Genomic DNA, 16209 nt, shown 5'->3' with positions numbered 1-16209 from the left:
CGGGCCGAGAGTATTATTCCTTCAACTCGTCCGTGCTGGAATGCGGAAGCTCAACCTACACCTTTTCGCCGTCCAGGATCGTCTTTGCCTCGTCACTCGTCCACCAGCTGACGCCTACTTCTCCCGGGTACGCATATCGCTCCATGCTCTCCGCTTTCATCTCAACGCTGTACCCCGGCTCGGTCGGCGTCTTGTAGTATCCATCCTTGATGATGGATGGGTGCAGGAAATGCTCGTGCAGGTGGTCGACGTGCTCGAGGACCGATCGCTTGCCACTGACGACAACGTAGTCGATTGTGCTGAGGTGCTGCGTGTACTCGGGCAGGCCAACGCCTCCGGAATGCGGCACAACCGGGACGCCGTACTTCTTGGCCATGAGCAGGACGGCGAGGACCTCGTTGACGCCGCCGAGACGACAGGCGTCGATCTGGCAGACGTCAATGGCGCCGGCCATGAGCAGCTGCTTGAAAACGACTCGGTTCTGGCACATCTCGCCCGTCGCAACCCCGATGCCGTACGGTTTGAGGGCCTCGCGGATCGTCCGGTGGCCGAGGATGTCGTCGGGCGATGTCGGCTCCTCGATGAACCAGGGTTTGAAGTCCGCGAGCTGCCGCATGTGGGCGATGGCGTCAGGCACCGACCAGACCTGGTTGGCGTCGACCATGAGAACATTGCCGTCGTCGTATCCGATGACTTGCCGGGCGAGGGACAGCCTCCGACGGTCGTCTTCGACGCTGCCGCCGACCTTGAGCTTGAAGTGCCGATAGCCTTGGTCCAGGGTGGCGCGTAGAAGCGACTTCATCTTGTCGTCTCCGTAGCCGAGCCAGCCGGCGCTCGTCGTGTAGGCGGGCACCGCACGGCTGTTGAGCGCGTCGCGCAGCCGGTCGGCCTTGCTACCCTCCTCGCCCCGCAGCATGTCGACGGCTTCCTCGGGCGTGATGGCGTCGAGTATGTAGCGGAAGTCGATGCAGCGGACGAATTCCTCGGGGCCCATGTCGACGACGATGCGCCAGACGGGCTTGGCGAGCACCTTGGCCCAGAGGTCCCAGAGTGCGTTGACGACGGCGCCGAGGGCGAGGTGTATGACGCCCTTTTCAGGCCCGATCCACCGCAGCTGGCTGTCGGAGACGAGGTGGCGCCACGTCTCTCCCATGTTGGCGACGAGCGAGGACAGCGTCCTGCCACGGAGGCGCCGAGCGACGTGGTTGATGGCGGCGCAGACAATGTCGTTGCCGCGGCCGATGGTGAAGGTCTGCACGAAAGGAAACGCTAGCGGGTGAGAGAGGCACATCTTCTCGAGGGGTGGCGCGGGCAGGGACGTTTCTGTACCATTCCGTGACCCGAGTACCTTGTATCGGTCTCGAGGATGCAGTACGCAGCCGAGTAGTCGCAGGCGACGTTCATGGCGTCGGAGCCCGTTCCGTCGAGCGACGTTGGGAACCGCACATCGCGGGACCGGAATCCGGTGATGGTGATTTCCTTTTCAATTTCCTTTTCCATCGTCACATACGGGTCGATATTGAACCGGTGAGGATGCCTCGTCGCTATGTCGTGCGTATTCGGGACCCGCCACGAAGTGGTACGAGAACAGCCTCGAGACGGTCTTGACTGCAAAGCCAGATGTCGATCCAGCGTTCGATAGAATCGACATTGGTGCAGTAGTACTTCATACTGTACGCTGTAAGCATGGTTGGCGACTGCGGTAGGCAATAACACGCCCAGGAGTGATGACCGCGCACTAGGGCCGACATCAACATACATTCACTCCTTGACGGACGTCTTCTTTTCGTCTATTTCATGAACACATCTGATCTGGCAGTTGCACTCATGACATGCAATCCCCCCCCCCGACCAAGAAGCCGGTCTGCTCGTATCCGCCAGCAGAGCAGTGCGAGGGCATATACTGTACTGTACGCTGATGGCAAGTTACCCCCGCTCCTCATCCTGACCCCCGCTTCTACCATGGGCCCGTGACACACCGGCTTTACCGTGCTGGTAGCCATTTGTACAGTGCAGAAAACAGGACAGCTTGTCAGCGAGGGAAGGAGACAGATGCCATGAACATGCGGTGGACGTATCTCTCAGAAATTTTCGCCGGGTTGTGCTGTAGGCCATCGCTTTCATCCTTCTGCTGGCATCTTCTTGATTCCGCATAGCACCGTGTTCGAATGCCGTCATACACTCGGAAACCGGGGACCGGGTCATCACCATCCTCCACTTCGATGACGTGGTGTGTATGCTCCTCCGTCCTCCCTACTCCCCCATAGTCGGGACCAAGTAGGCACTCGGAACTGGACTGCTCACACTTTTCAGTATCGCATCTCCGACGTCAAACTTGTAGCCAGGCTCGCAACGGTTCTTGCCGACCCGAGCTATGTGGCAAGGGGTGGGGGGGCACGTCTCTCCTCGAAACCGGAGCCGTGCTCCGAGTCTTCAGCGGCGATGCATTATTTTCACCCTCCCTCGAAGCAGCCGTCCTCCGCGGAGACCACATGGCCCCCGTACTCAAGAGCTTGGACATGGACGTCGCATGCTATGGAAGTCACGACTTTGATTTTGACGAGCCACACCTCTTGGAGCTGACCGAGCAGACAGCCTTTACTTGGACTCTGGCGAATGTCGTCTCACGTCACGCTTCAGCTCCAGGTCATCTCCTCGCTGCCGCTCATGAATACGCCGTGAAGTCAGTTGCCGGCTGCTGGGTTGGATTCTTCGGCTTGGCTGGAACGTGAGTAGAACGTGTCATTGCTTCGACCAGCGGCTAACCTTCTTGCACCAACAGGTACTGGCCATCCAACTGCCAACATCTACCCGAATGCACCATTCTCGACCATTCAACCGTTGCTAGAAGAGTGGCATCCTATCTTCGCCGGTCTGAAACTGCCAAATAGTGGTTACAGTCACCCACATGCGCTTGGTCGAGGATCTGGACCAGTCGGCTGCGACCCTGCATGGCGACGAAAGGGTAGATGTGATAATTGGCGGCCACAATTGGCGGCCACAATCACCACATTGTTTGCAGAGGCGAGGGGAGTATGGGTTCCGATTCGGCGCATTCTGCTTCTGATGATGTCGAGGCCGAAGTAAGCACCTTTGACGGTAATGTTCGAATCATCAAGAGCAGTACCGACTGGTGCGGCCTTTCCATCCTCCAACTGCGTCTCGGACGAGCAGGAAATGATGGGGCAGAAATTCCTGCCGTGTCCTGTATGCGCTTCGTGACCACGACAACCAGTATGGAGAGGGATCATGGCTAATGCGTCTTATCAGGTGCAAAGCAAATCTCTGATCTGGAACAGTTGCCCGACTATATGCAAATCCTCCCGTTACCAAAAGTCCTCGATATTCTCACCGTCGTCCATGCCAAAATCGAAATCGAGGTAGCGCAACCCCTGCTGCGCACCGACATTCCGCTCGAAGGTCAACCAATATAATCCGCCGCCAAGAGAGTACCTTGGGAAACATGCTCGCCGATGCCCTGCGTGCATTTTACGACACCAACATCGCTCTGATCAATAGTGACGCCATCTGCTGCGACCGCATCGTCGACACCATCAACGGCGCCCCGCTGTGCATCCGGGACGTGATGGAGATGAATCCATTTCATAACGCATTGATAGTAAAGTGAGTTAGCGGACGCGTCATCGCCGAGACACTCGAGAATTCCGTCTCCGACGCGAATGCAGATGGACTCTTCCTGCAGCTCTCTGGCTTGCGTTTCACCGTGGACTGGAGCCGACCTTAGGGTCGAAGGGTACATTGTATTCCCTTTGACCTTGGCCAAGATGATCGCAACCCACTTGGCAGCGACCATGCATACACGGTCGCCATGACTGAGTTTATTGGATCAGGTTTCGACGGTTACACATGCTTTCAGGCCGCCGAGGTTCCTCGTTGGCGGGGAACGCGCCATGACTGACACAAATATGCTCTTGGGGATTTTCAAGAGCTCACCAGACTCTGGGAGCGAAAATCAGCTGACGCTTGAGCACACGGACGGGATAAACAGGGCGAGAGCAGCCATCATTCGGCGGTATGATGACGCCGACGGACTCTCAGTCGTACGTCCAGCGCTAGAGGGCAGGATTATGGTCATGAATGAATCAGATGTATATCATCTCGATGAAAAATAAAGAGCTCGAAATATTCAATTCGCATTCCTGGTTGCGAATCCCCTTCAGAACGATACTGCTCCTTCATCCTACAGTGCAAAGTCCATTTATGCATCCTAAATGTGGCACTCTCACCAACCTCTGCGGTTGCCTTCATGGATCTCCTTTCATCTTTAACTCTTGGGTATGTATTGAATATCCGCCTATAACTTTTCTCCCCAAACTAGTTGTGTTATCTAGTGCCCCCCCTGGTCACCGAATGTTTCGCCGTCACTCCTCAACCGTCGTCGTTTCCCCCTGCTGGCTTCTTCCATTCAAGTTTATGTCAGATCATTCTCATCTATATATGAAGCACCGAAACTCCGCATTCGCTATGACGTACTGCTTCCACTGTTTTTTTGTTGATATCAATAAATGCCTCATCCACCTGTCCTAGTCCAGCGGGAGTCACCATGACGATGATGGCTCCGCTATAAACAGGTTGCATGCATAAATACCTGGTTCAAGCCAGCGTTATCACTTGGATCGTGTAATTTCTTTGCTTTGAAAATGGACGCCGATATGCCAAAATTCGCACAACGGATTCCGCTGACCTCCGGGTGGACGTTTAAGCAAACGGATGGGGTTGAGGACAACTGGCTCCCCGTGACCAGGGTCCCAACTGTGGTTCATTTGGACTTGATCAATAATGGCCGGTGAGATGTACAGTCGAAGGATGAAGACCTGCCGCTGACGGTCTCTGACTGAAATGTCTCAGAATTCCCGATCCCTTTATCGGCTTGAACGAACTCGCGGTGGAATGGGTGGGAGAAAAAGCATGGACATATCGCACAAGCTTCTCATCACCTCGGTCCGTGGATAAAGAGTCAGTTTATCTACTTTTTGGGGGCCTCGACACAATTGCCAAGGTCAAACTCAACGGCACGGTCATCCTTGAGAGCGACAACATGTTCCTCAGCCATAGGATCGACATCACCCAGAATCTTCTAGATAGAAATCTCCTCATCATCGAATTCGAAAGCGCCTTGCAGCGCGGCAGAGACTTGGAAAGGGAGCACCGAGAGCATCGATATGTCGCCCACAATGGCGAATCAGGCCGTATCGGAGTGCGAAAAGCGCAGTATCATTGGGTAGGATGCCCCTCAAATAAAGCTACGAAGTCGTGGACTAAGGCAATCTAGGGCTGGGATTGGGGTCCTGTCCTTATGACTTCCGGGCCATGGCGACCAATCGTCCTCGAGGTCTCCGCTGCACACATAAAAGATGCGGCGATCAAGTATGAAATAAGTGCAGATCTCTCTACCGTCGCCGGGAATGTCGAGGTTCAGTTAGAAGGACCGGTCGATGAAGTCATACTCTTGATCACCTACAACGGTATTGAAGTGGCTACTGGAGCTTCAAAGCCATTGAAATACCCTTCATCTCACGTTGCATTCAGTATCGGTAAGTAATTTTAGCAGATCAGTTCCCAGCATGCAACCTGACGACAGCAGCGGAACCTGCCCTGTGGTACCCTGCTGGGTACGGCGATCAACCCCTTTACGATTTTACGGTAGAGATCGTTAAGGACGGGACGTGCGTCGATCATTGGGTCAGGAAGACTGGTTTTCGGCGCGTCGAACTTGTTCAGGAGCTCGATACGCATGGTGAGTCGTTTTATTTTCGGGTGAACGATATCGACGTCTTTGCTGGAGGGTCCTGCTGGATTCCCGCCGACAACTTTCTCCCTCGCATCACCCGACACCGATATAATGACTGGATGAAGGTGATGGTAGATGGTCATCAGAATATGATAAGGTGAGAGCTGTATTCGGCTACGCCTTGAGATGATGTGGCTAATTTCCAAGAAAGGGTATGGGGAGGCGGCATATACGAAGATGACGCGTTCTACGACTCGTGCGATCAACTTGGCATTCTCGTGTGGCAGGATTTCATGTTTGCCTGCGCCAGCTATCCGGCTTGGAAATCGTTGCGCGAATCGGTCGACAAGGAAGCGAGGCAAAACATCAAGCGTCTTCGTCACCACCCTTCCGTAGTGATTTACTGTGGCAATAACGAGGACTACCAGACGCAGGAGCATTGCAAGCTAGAGTATGATTGGGAGAATAAGGATCCGGAGTCATGGCTTCAAAGCACATACCCGGCTCGCTATTACTACGAACACCTCTTGCCCCGGGCGGTTGCCGAAGAGAGCTCCGGGGTCCCTTACTGGCCCGGCTCGCCGTTTTCATCCAAGGGGAAGGAAGCCAACGATATGACGGCTGGCGACGTACATCAATGGAAGGGTAAGTAAATCTCCCATCAAATGGTCGCTCGGCTGATATCTGTGAATCATTGCAGTTTGGCACGGCGCTTGCGAGAAATATCAAAAATTTGACAAGATGGGCGGGCGATTCGTCAGCGAGTTTGGTCTTGTCGGTCTTCCTCAGCCATCCACGATCAGCTCCTTTTGCGATGATCCAGAAGGTCTGCATCAGGGATCGAGGACACTCGACTTCCACAACAAGGCCCACGGCCACGAGCGACGAATTGCAACCTACATCTCGGAGAACTTTGTCCCCCGAGAAGATCTCAAAGGCCACATCTACCTGTCGCAGCTTGTGCAGAGCGAGGCCCTCGCGTTTGCGTATCGTGGATGGAGACGACAATGGGGCGAAGGGCGTCGCTGCGGCGGCGCTCTCGTGTGGCAGCTCAACGACTGTTGGCCATGCTCCTCATGGGCCATCGTGGACTATTTTCTCCGCAAGAAGGCTGCCTATTACGCCGTTTCTCGGCAGATGCGCCCGGTTGCCGTCGGGGTGCAGCGAGAGCACCACGACTGGACTCACGGCCACGCACGGCCGGCCAAGAGACTCCGATTCGACGTCTGGGTCTCGAGCAGCATGATGCGCGATTTTCAAGGAGACGTTGAGATACGGTTCGTATCCATCGAGACGGGAGCAGAGATCAAGCCCGCTGTGTGCAAGCCAGGGGTAGCTGTGTCGCCCAACGGAACGACTGTCGTTTTCTCGGGCGATATTGATTGCGAACACGAAGAGCCTCACGTCATCGCCGTTCGCCTGTGCTCTGGCGGAGAAGTGATTTCTAGAGACATGGACTGGCCCCAGCCATTCAAGTACCTGCGGTTCCCAGGAAGGGGAGTGGAGATCCGGGCCTCGGCCGACTGCTACACCGTTACCGCGGATAGACCCACCAAGTGTCTGCTCATCGAGGAAGTTGATGGGGTTCGGTTGAGTGATAACGGCATAGATCTGGTGGCTGGAGACGTGCAGGTCATCCAGGTGACTGGTATGTCAGGGGCTGTTGGCACGCCCAGGTATCAGTACTTGGGGCAGGACGACATGTAGGTGAAGGCAAGGAAACTGTAGGCAGCTGGCTTGTAAATGCTTACATGTGCTTCACGACTCCCTCTCGCGATGCAGTTTGTCCCAATCGGTTATTCCTTGGGACCGACTTTGGCTTGGACTTGGCGGCGTCATGGCAGAGGTCGCTCAGCTGCGGAACGGGTTCTGGGAGCTGGCTGGGATCCAAGGCCAGCGCGGCAATTCTCGGAATATCATTCCATCTTACATGACCCTTGCTAATTGAGGCATTATTCTGTCAACTTGAGCACCAGATGGGACGGGTCAGATCCTTGGGGCAGATCCTGCGTGCTGCCGGGATTTCGACCTCCCTCAGCAAGGATATATGCCATGCATAATACAACGAGCATGGGATATGAATATGTCCAGTTCTACTATATTATTTTTTACATGAGAACTTGGGTGTTCTGCGCAAGCACATTTGCGTGTAAGTGTATTTACCTTGGCAAAGAACTAGTCTCCTGGTCCCTGCTGAAATTCTGGGCCGCTCCATGCAGAGTTTGGTTGATCGGATTTGATGCAACTTACCTCTCACACCAAGGAGTCGAGCACAACGACTCAACTCTCGGGTCAGGCGGACCATGATGCGCCCTACTGGACGGGAGCGTTGAATCAGTTAGTAAACCGTCCCATTCCTTCAGAGTCAGTGGCCTACTTCAGCAGCGTAACCGTTGGCCAGTGTATAACGTGTACTTGAGCCTAATCGGCTGCGTACCTCGGAACCAAAGAATGAAGTAGATGAAGCAGCTCATACAACGCCGCGTTGCAAGATCCTTCGGTTTCTTTCCGTACACTTAGCCGATATTAAAATGCTCGACTCATGTTAGTTCTGATCTGTTGGAGAGATACGAAACCTCCCCACTGCTACAATATCAACTACTTCAGCTATGATACTACATGTACTTCTATGGACACGTGCTTTGGATATGATTCGACCTTCACGGAAGCACGCCGGGGCCTTGAATGGCGTTAAGTATCCGTATCAGAGTGTGGCAAGATTCTTTTTCTGTTTCTCCTGCTTTGCCAGGATGGCAGGCGTTCCTACTCTGCACGCTTTGTCCGTTTGACCATGGCCGAAGAAAGGAGGATTTTGATGCTCACGAATGCTGAGCTGGGTCAGGCGAACATCTTCTTGGCTGTGAGCCACGAACTCATGCGACTCGACTCGTCCTTGAAGCTACACATCTGTTCGTTTGCTGAGCTATCGACGTCTGTGGAATCCATCAAGGCTTCCTCGTCTGACGCGGCCAAGGGGAACATCAAATTCATCCCACTGGAAGGTCCGTCATGGAAGGAGGCTCTTTTTGGTCGGCCGGAACATGAGTTTGAGGAGCTCTCGAGCATACGTCCAACCGTGTGGAACGTTGCGACGGCGGCGAAAATGACACGCATCGCATGTCCCTGGAGGTCGGACGAGCTTTGCGACTTGGTGAAGCAGATCGAGCAGGTCATGCACGACGTGGGCGCCGACCTTGTCGTCGTCGATGCTCTCTTCACGCCAGCCGTCACCGTCTGCTACAAGCGTAAGCCGAACTGGATGGTGCTGTCGCCCAACACGTACAAGGAGTTTGTGCTCGCCCTTCAACCTCGGCGGCAGTATTACTGGAAGTATCCACCGTGAGTCCTTCGACCCTCGGCGGCGCCGAAGGCGGGAGCGCTGACGCGGATCAACCGGCGCTGTGGCAGCCCTCGATCGACGATTCCGTTTCCGGTGCCGTGGTACTACATGCCAGCGGTGTGGTACATGGTGCGAAAGATGTACCTAAACCACAACGATACGTGGATGACGGATCACGCCAAGACGATGAAGGAGCTCATCGACACCGACTACGCAGACTGGGCCTGGATTTCCATCGCACCGCCCGAAGGGCTCCAGGTCCTGCTCGCGAGCCGCCCCGAGATCGACTTTCCCTTCGACGTGGTGCCGGCACACATCATACCGTGCGGCCCCATCGTGATGCCATGGCCGGCTCTGCGCGACAGCAGCGATGAGCTAGCCGCATGGTTGGCCAGGCACCCCACGGTGTACGTAAACCTGGGCACGCATGCGACGTACGAAGAAGGGGACGCCGTCGAGCTGGCGGGCGCGCTGCGGCACGTCCTCGACTCGGCCTCGAAGCAGGGGAAGCGACTCCAGGTGCTGTGGAAGCTAAAGAAGCGTGGCGAGTATGACGTTGCCGGGGCCTCGCCGGTTTCCAACGCTCTAGGTCAGCACAAGGAGTGTGTGCGGATCGTGTCGTGGATCGAAGCAGCTCCCATTTCCATCCTCGCCTCCGGCCACGTCGTCTGCTCCGTCAACCACGGGGGCGCCAACTCGTACTTTGACGCCGTGAGGTACGTTTCCGGGTTTCGACGCCGCCGAAGCAGGGGAACTGACTGACAGATGGACAGCGCCGGCGTGCCGCAAGTCATTCTCCCCGTATGGGGTGACACGTACGACTTTGCCAAACGGGTAGAGTGGCTCGGCATTGGCAAGTTTGGAAGTGCCAAGAACGCACCGAAGTGTTGCTCGAGGGAGTTGGGCCCCATTCTGGAACAGGTCGTCTTGGGCTCCGATGCGATGAGGATGAAGAGGAGAGCAGCCGAGCTCGCGCGGATCTGCCAGGACGGGGGTGGAGGCAGGGCCGTTGCGGCGCAGAAGATGCTCGACATGATACGGACGAAGCAGGCAGGCTAGAGGATATGCGTTGCACGGAAATGTACACGACGGTTTTGGCCAAAGAATAGGCGTCCGAGGGTCACACTCTCACCGTGGTGTTGTGCGTTCTTCATCGAGGGCGACTCATACCGTCAGTCTTGTTCGCCCTCGACCAGCCCCCGCAGTGTGCCGTGTTGACTGCCGCCGGCTTGGACACCACGGCGCATGTAAGTATCGCGTAATAATGCGAGGGCACAACGGACACAAACAAGTCAGAGCAGTCGACCGGGATGGCGTCTGCGCAATGACTCTGGTCATGCCGCAAAATCTCCGTCCGTGATGCCGGCGGCGGCACATGTGCAGGCCTCGGGCCGATGCAAGCAGGAAATGCTGAGAATTCCAAGGTCCACGGCCAGGTACGAGCAGGGCAGTCTCCCGCCGCGCCAATCGAACGCGGTGAGGGGATTTACCGTCGCCTCGGCCATTTCGACGAGGCTCGAAATGCTGCACTCTGGCATCGTGCCAATCCATCAGTCCATCCCGGGTGGCCGCGCTCGGGCGTTTCATTTCTCAAAACACATATACGAGCCCGCCTCCCGCCAGAGCCATGGGCACAGCCGACAGGGATGCCGGAGCTCGAGGCACGATGCCGAAGACGCAAGGCAGCACATCGGAGAGGAAACGCCGAGGCCGAAAGGGAAAGGACAGCGATACGACGGCACCAGCAGGTGGAACTCGCAAGTCGGGCTTTGCCTCTGCACCGCCATCACAGCGGCCCTTTGAGATTCGAGGGTCTCGCCACCGTTTCTTGAACGGACGACGGCCGTGAGTCCAATCGCGAAGTCGAACTGCACAGGGGTTGGTTGTTTCCTATCGGGATTGAAAGCCAAAGCACGGCGCGGAGTACAAGGGCCACTGTAAAATATTGCTCACTCGTACGATTTAGGGTTCAAGAGCTGGCACATCCATAAGTATATTCTGATACGTAAGTGAGTACTTACCTACTTGCATAGCTGCACTTCATACTCTGGTGTACAGCACTTGCTGTGCTCGCGAGAACTTTTGGAGGGGACTGTGGAGGATGGCGTATCAGATGAAGTTGTCAATTTCTCGCCTCGGCATATCCAGGCGACGCACATGTTGCTTGCGCACTGTACTTGTACAAGTACGCCTAATTACGACTTGTAAGTATTTGTACATGGAAGATCGATAGAGTGCCTGCACCATTACGTGCAAATCCTTGTACTTGTACTTGCTTGCTGTACACAGAACACAAACACAAGGTACGCTGCAGTGTATACAACTAAGTACATGTACGGAGTACACCGTGCTAGGCTCGGCTCGTAGTGCAAGTCTGTACCTGCGCACTTGTGCAGCTGCACGTTGGTGACAAAGGAAATCAATGGGTCGGTGGCGGCATTTGCATGTACACGGTTTTATTAGCACGGTGGTTATGTATGGCAACGCACCAAGTACGCCGTACCAACACTGTGCGTGCAACGATACGAGTCGTCAGCTTGGGGCGGTGCGAGGGAAATAGAGGTGGGCGGGTTGGGGCTGAGGAAATTGCCCAGTCGGTTAGGTGCGGAAATCGCACGTGGCTGGGCATTGAGTAATTACAGCACAGTACAGTAATAATGCAAAATCCCTGCGGAAAGTACAGTACTGACGCCGTGGCAGTACCGAGAACCTGCAATGCCGAGGGTCTCTCGTCAGCAGAGCGGGTACTTGGTACACACATTTGCGACGAAATTAATTACTTGTTTGGACAGATCCGCTACCGAAATTAATACCTGCATTGCAATATACAGCATTACCTGTCTGTACGGATACGGACTGCGTACAATATTTATTCTATTACAAGTACTTATGTCCCCCTCTACATCAATTACCGTACTCCTATTACTTCCACCGTCATGCGTTCACGTACATGTACTGTCCACAGGCTCAGAATTGAATGTGCTTACTTTTACTTGTATGAGTGTATAAGCACAAGTAGTTGTGCAGTAATAATTATAGGTACTTAAGTACTTGTACGGTACTTGTAAGTAAGTGTACTCCGAAGGTGTACATGTACTTCGATGTGCATGTACATGTAGGTGCACACCCAAGTGCGTACATGTAAGTATGAGAAGCACATCATTTCGTAATGGTAAATGGATAACTTGCATGTACGGAGCACCGAGTAAGTACATGTACACTGTTGACAGTATTAATTATTTAGTGTGCGGTCGATAGAATCACACCTATAAGTACGGAGGAGGATGCAATAGGATGAAAGGATGTTGCTTGGCTCCTGTGCATGTACTTGAGGAGTGCAAATAAGTTCTGTACAGAAATTATTTACTTATTGCATGCGCACCTAACAGTAAGTACAGTACGGGATTTTACTAGGAATACAATGTCAAGGACATGTGCATGTGCCCCTACCTGTACTGTACATGTACTTACGTTCTTCAAGTACAAGGACTTACGTGCAAGTACTCTTGCTGCAAGTGCAGTAAGTACTTGTACGGATTCTGTGCAAACCTGCTGTACTTTGGCGAAGCACGCTGCTTGTGCACTGACATAGTTGTACTAACTTGAACTAGTAGTACCTAGAGTACGGGGTCAGTAAGTATTACGGGGTCAGTACTCCGTAGTTGTACTCGTATTCCGTACCCCGTACTTGGTTATCGTGGTCCGTCGTGATCCTTGTATCAATACGTGCTTTATCATGGTGCAAGTACAACTAACTATTTACTCCGTATCCGTATCCGTACTTGCTGCAATCAAGTATTATGAACAGTACGGAGCACTTGTGCTTGTACTTATTTACTTACTGTGTACTGTTCCCAAAAAAATATTGGTACAAGTCCAGGTACAGGATGACAGCACGAATGATGGAGGTCCCTGGTAATTATCTGGTACCGCACTTGAGTAATACTTACTTGTAGGGAGTACTTACGGAGTACTTACAGTAATTAATACTTAAGTGCTCCGTACAAGCACAAGTCTTGACCATTTATACCCATTTCGTACTAGCAACCCCGCAAATGCACGTGGGCCGCACAAAACCACCACCAATCGGCGCCAGGGTTTTTCCTTCGCTCATGGATTCCGTACTTAAGTACTTACAAGCTCTTGTATTATTATTATTACTTGTACTCCGTAATACTTGCTTGCGCTTCGTTCTTCATCAACCCTGCACGTATTAATTTTGTGTGTTGTCCATGGACGCAAACGAGCACATTTACATGTACGAGTCCTCCGTACTTTCGACCGCAGTAGGGCTGACTACAGCAAGAGCACCGTACAAGTACACCAGTTCGAGTACAAGTCATGTGTAATGGTGCTTGCTCGACTTCGCGAGGGCGATCGAGGCCCTCGCCAACGGCCATGCCAAGGCACAAATGGCAACACCCTCACGAGCAGCCGCATCTTCCCGTCATCGTGCCGTAATCCTGCGAGGAAAACAAATGTGCCTCCGTCCTCTCGACGTGACGTGGTGCCTTGAACCAGACTTTTCCATCTTCTTTTCGGTGCGCCGTGGTGCGCGTCCTCCCCTCTCGGGGATGCAACCACCAAGGGCAAATTCACGGTATGCCGTCAACACCAACTCCAAGTGCTCGCCTGGGATTGCACTTGCATTGAATGCGCGTGTACGACGCAAGTAAAGAGTACGAGAACGCAGACAACATCATTATGTCAGTATTATTACTTCCTTCCCGCCACATTACGAGTTCGGCGATGCCAAGCTAGTCGCATCCCGGCGTTTCGACTCTCCTCTGGCGCGATTCATGTTCTCTCCCGCCGGCTCTCACGAGAAGCTGGATCGGTGGTATCCACCCCACAGAATCTCATTTGCACGGCATCGCGTAGCACGGCGTTGCATAATGCTGCAATCACTCTCGCCCTCGGTCATGGTAATTCAACGTTCCACCGCCGGTGCCCCCCCCTCCCCTCTCCCCCGTTCGGCCGACTGTGCTGTGCTCGTAGGCTCACCCTGCAGTGCCCCTACGCCTTCCCCCGTCCAAGTCCCTCATCCTTCACTTCCTCGTTCCTTCTCCTCCTCCTCCTCGTTCCCTGTCCCTTTTTTCCCTCGTACAGGCTCGTCCGTACGTGCTGTGCCTTTCTCTCATTGTACACACGCACACACACGCGCACACACACATATATATACAAATATATATGTACGAATATATATAGGGAGCGCCGAAGCCAGCACTCTCTCTCGACAGACGTCATCCACAGGCCACAGCCCGCAGGACCTGCCTCCCAAGTTTCACGCCTCCCCTTCCGCTCCTTTGGGCAATAACACTCGTTTTTTGTCTTGACCTGCTTGCCCATCATGACGATGAAGCAGTCCCTCGCTCTCCTCGCCGTCGTCGGCACCGCCATGGGCCTGAACGAGGTCGAGAAGAAGATCAACGTCTGCTTTCCGGCCGACCAGCTCGCCAAGAGTGACACCAAGTATCCCTGTCCGCTCCTCGTCCGCACCATGACAACGTGCAAGACCAACGGCACGTCGCCGGCCCACCTCAAGGCGCACCAGGACTGCATCTGCAAAGGCAGCTACATCGACGACGAGTTCGGTTGCCTCGAGTGCAAGTGGACGCATGGCTTGCTCGGCAACGCGGACCGCAAGCACTGGCGTGCCATCCACTCGGCCGCCTCCTCGTCCCTCTGCAACGCGCCGACGCCGGTGGCCGACTGGGCCGCCATCTGGCAATCCGTCGCCATGGCGACCCCCTACGTCAAGGCCGACGTCGACAACGAGCTCGTGGACAAGGAGCCCTTCGACTCCAGCGTCGAGCGCTACTACGTGGCCCTCGATCATCCCCAGGGTCCGGGCCCCTTCACACCCGTGCCGGCCGACGCCAAGCCGACGCCGACTTCCGGCTTCCGCACGAGCACCAAGTCGAGCGTCGCTGCCCTCGAGACGGAGGACGACTACTGCGACGACGAGGAGGAGGAGGAGGAGGAGGCCGATGAGCCGATGACGCCCATCGACTTTGGCCGAGTCGGCCCCCCCGGCATCGTGCCCAGCCTCGACGACGGTTTGGTCCGCGTCAAGGGCAAGTACGAACCGGAAAGCCACGGCGCCTACGGCAACACTACCATCGTCAAGGTCACCATCGTGCAAACCTACATCGCGAGGTGTTGCCCCGTCGTCCAGCCGGATGGACTGGTCAAGATGTCCTGCACCAAGGACCTCGTCGTGCCCGGTACCCAAGACAAGTCTGTGAGCAAGGAGGTCCTCGAGAAGTTGCCTTCGTTCAAGAGCAACATCCCCGCTCCGGCCGATCTCCACGCCATCCCGGCGGCGCCCGTGCCCGCCGACAATGGCGCCAACCCGGGCTCCCACCCTGACTCCCCCGCCGGCTCACGCCCCAACGCCCCCTCCGGTTTCCGCCCCGGCTCCCACCCCGGCTCCCCGATCGACGCCGAAAAGATCTCCAACGTTCCCGCCGGTAGCCACGGCGCTCCTCCCGCTGACGATGAGGAGGAGTCTGAGCCCGAGTCCAATTCCTACTCTAAGCCTGAGCCCGAGCCCGAGTCCGAGTCCGAGTCCAAGCCTGTGCCCGAGTCCAAGCCTGTGCCCCAGTCTCACTCCAACTCGAAGCCTCAGCCCAATCTCGAGTCCGAGCCCGAGTCCGACGACAGCACCCCTGGCGGTAGCCACAATGGCGGCTCCAAGAACCAGCCGCCTGCCGGTCCTGCTTCCTCGTTCAAGCCGAGCCCTCCTGCCCCTCGCCCTGCCACCAGCGCCGGTGTCGGCAACTCTACCGGCGACGTTCCCGTCGTCGTCAGCGGAGCGGCCGCCCTTTCCTTCTCGGCCGCCGCCGCCGTTGCGGTTGCCGCTCTGGCGGCTGCCATGTAGAGTCGGTTTCGTGACTCCGACGGATGGCCAGACACGATAAGAGTAGACTACCTGGTCAAATTCTACATAATATTCTGCGCTGCTTCGGACCCCGTGTCGTATCCTCGGTTGTTGTTGTTTCGGCATCCAACCGTCCTCGACACACCATCTCACTGAGCGACTGAAACTCGGCATGTCAACGTCACCTTGTGCCATGACTTCTCGTGCCCTCGTCAACTCGTTCTATTCTGTCGT

At 55.2% G+C, this 16209-nt stretch overlaps 6 protein-coding genes across 6 annotated transcripts; 5 read left to right on the top strand and 1 right to left on the bottom strand.

Annotated features, from left to right (window-relative positions):
- Positions 1-55: 55 nt before the first annotated feature.
- DCS_01771 (putative L-alanine-DL-glutamate epimerase and related enzymes of enolase superfamily) lies at positions 56-1688 on the bottom strand (the record flags this gene model as incomplete). Its single annotated transcript, XM_040799102.1, has 3 exons — positions 56-1252; positions 1330-1491; positions 1584-1688. The coding sequence occupies 3 exons, from the start codon at positions 1686-1688 to the stop codon at positions 56-58; spliced, it is 1464 nt and encodes a 487-aa protein (XP_040659985.1).
- Positions 1689-2492: 804 nt separating this feature from the next.
- Positions 2493-3434, top strand: DCS_01770 (uncharacterized protein; the record flags this gene model as incomplete). Its single annotated transcript, XM_040799101.1, has 3 exons — positions 2493-2728; positions 3023-3207; positions 3271-3434. 3 exons carry the CDS (start codon positions 2493-2495, stop codon positions 3432-3434), a joined length of 585 nt encoding a protein of 194 aa, XP_040659984.1.
- Positions 3435-3463: 29 nt separating this feature from the next.
- Positions 3464-3745, top strand: DCS_01769 (uncharacterized protein; the record flags this gene model as incomplete). Its single annotated transcript, XM_040799100.1, has 2 exons — positions 3464-3583; positions 3653-3745. 2 exons carry the CDS (start codon positions 3464-3466, stop codon positions 3743-3745), a joined length of 213 nt encoding a protein of 70 aa, XP_040659983.1.
- Positions 3746-4661: 916 nt separating this feature from the next.
- On the top strand, positions 4662-7459 carry DCS_01768 (uncharacterized protein; the record flags this gene model as incomplete). Its single annotated transcript, XM_040799099.1, has 6 exons — positions 4662-4807; positions 4870-5242; positions 5294-5555; positions 5606-5909; positions 5964-6397; positions 6453-7459. 6 exons carry the CDS (start codon positions 4662-4664, stop codon positions 7457-7459), a joined length of 2526 nt encoding a protein of 841 aa, XP_040659982.1.
- Positions 7460-8543: 1084 nt separating this feature from the next.
- DCS_01767 (UDP-glucoronosyl and UDP-glucosyl transferase family protein) lies at positions 8544-10151 on the top strand (the record flags this gene model as incomplete). Its single annotated transcript, XM_040799098.1, has 3 exons — positions 8544-9091; positions 9161-9808; positions 9866-10151. 3 exons carry the CDS (start codon positions 8544-8546, stop codon positions 10149-10151), a joined length of 1482 nt encoding a protein of 493 aa, XP_040659981.1.
- A 4291-nt stretch (positions 10152-14442) lies between these two features.
- Positions 14443-15975, top strand: DCS_01766 (uncharacterized protein; the record flags this gene model as incomplete). The annotated part of the gene is made up of 1 exon (XM_040799097.1): positions 14443-15975. One exon carries the CDS (start codon positions 14443-14445, stop codon positions 15973-15975), a length of 1533 nt encoding a protein of 510 aa, XP_040659980.1.
- Between the last annotated feature and the right edge of the window lie 234 nt (positions 15976-16209).

Source organism: Drechmeria coniospora, chromosome 01 (assembly GCF_001625195.1).
Source record: "Drechmeria coniospora strain ARSEF 6962 chromosome 01, whole genome shotgun sequence".
Classification (NCBI taxonomy): Eukaryota; Fungi; Ascomycota; class Sordariomycetes; order Hypocreales; family Ophiocordycipitaceae; genus Drechmeria; species Drechmeria coniospora.
The sequence above is the reverse complement of the archived record's forward strand: the minus strand, read 5'-3'. Positions and strand labels throughout refer to the sequence as shown.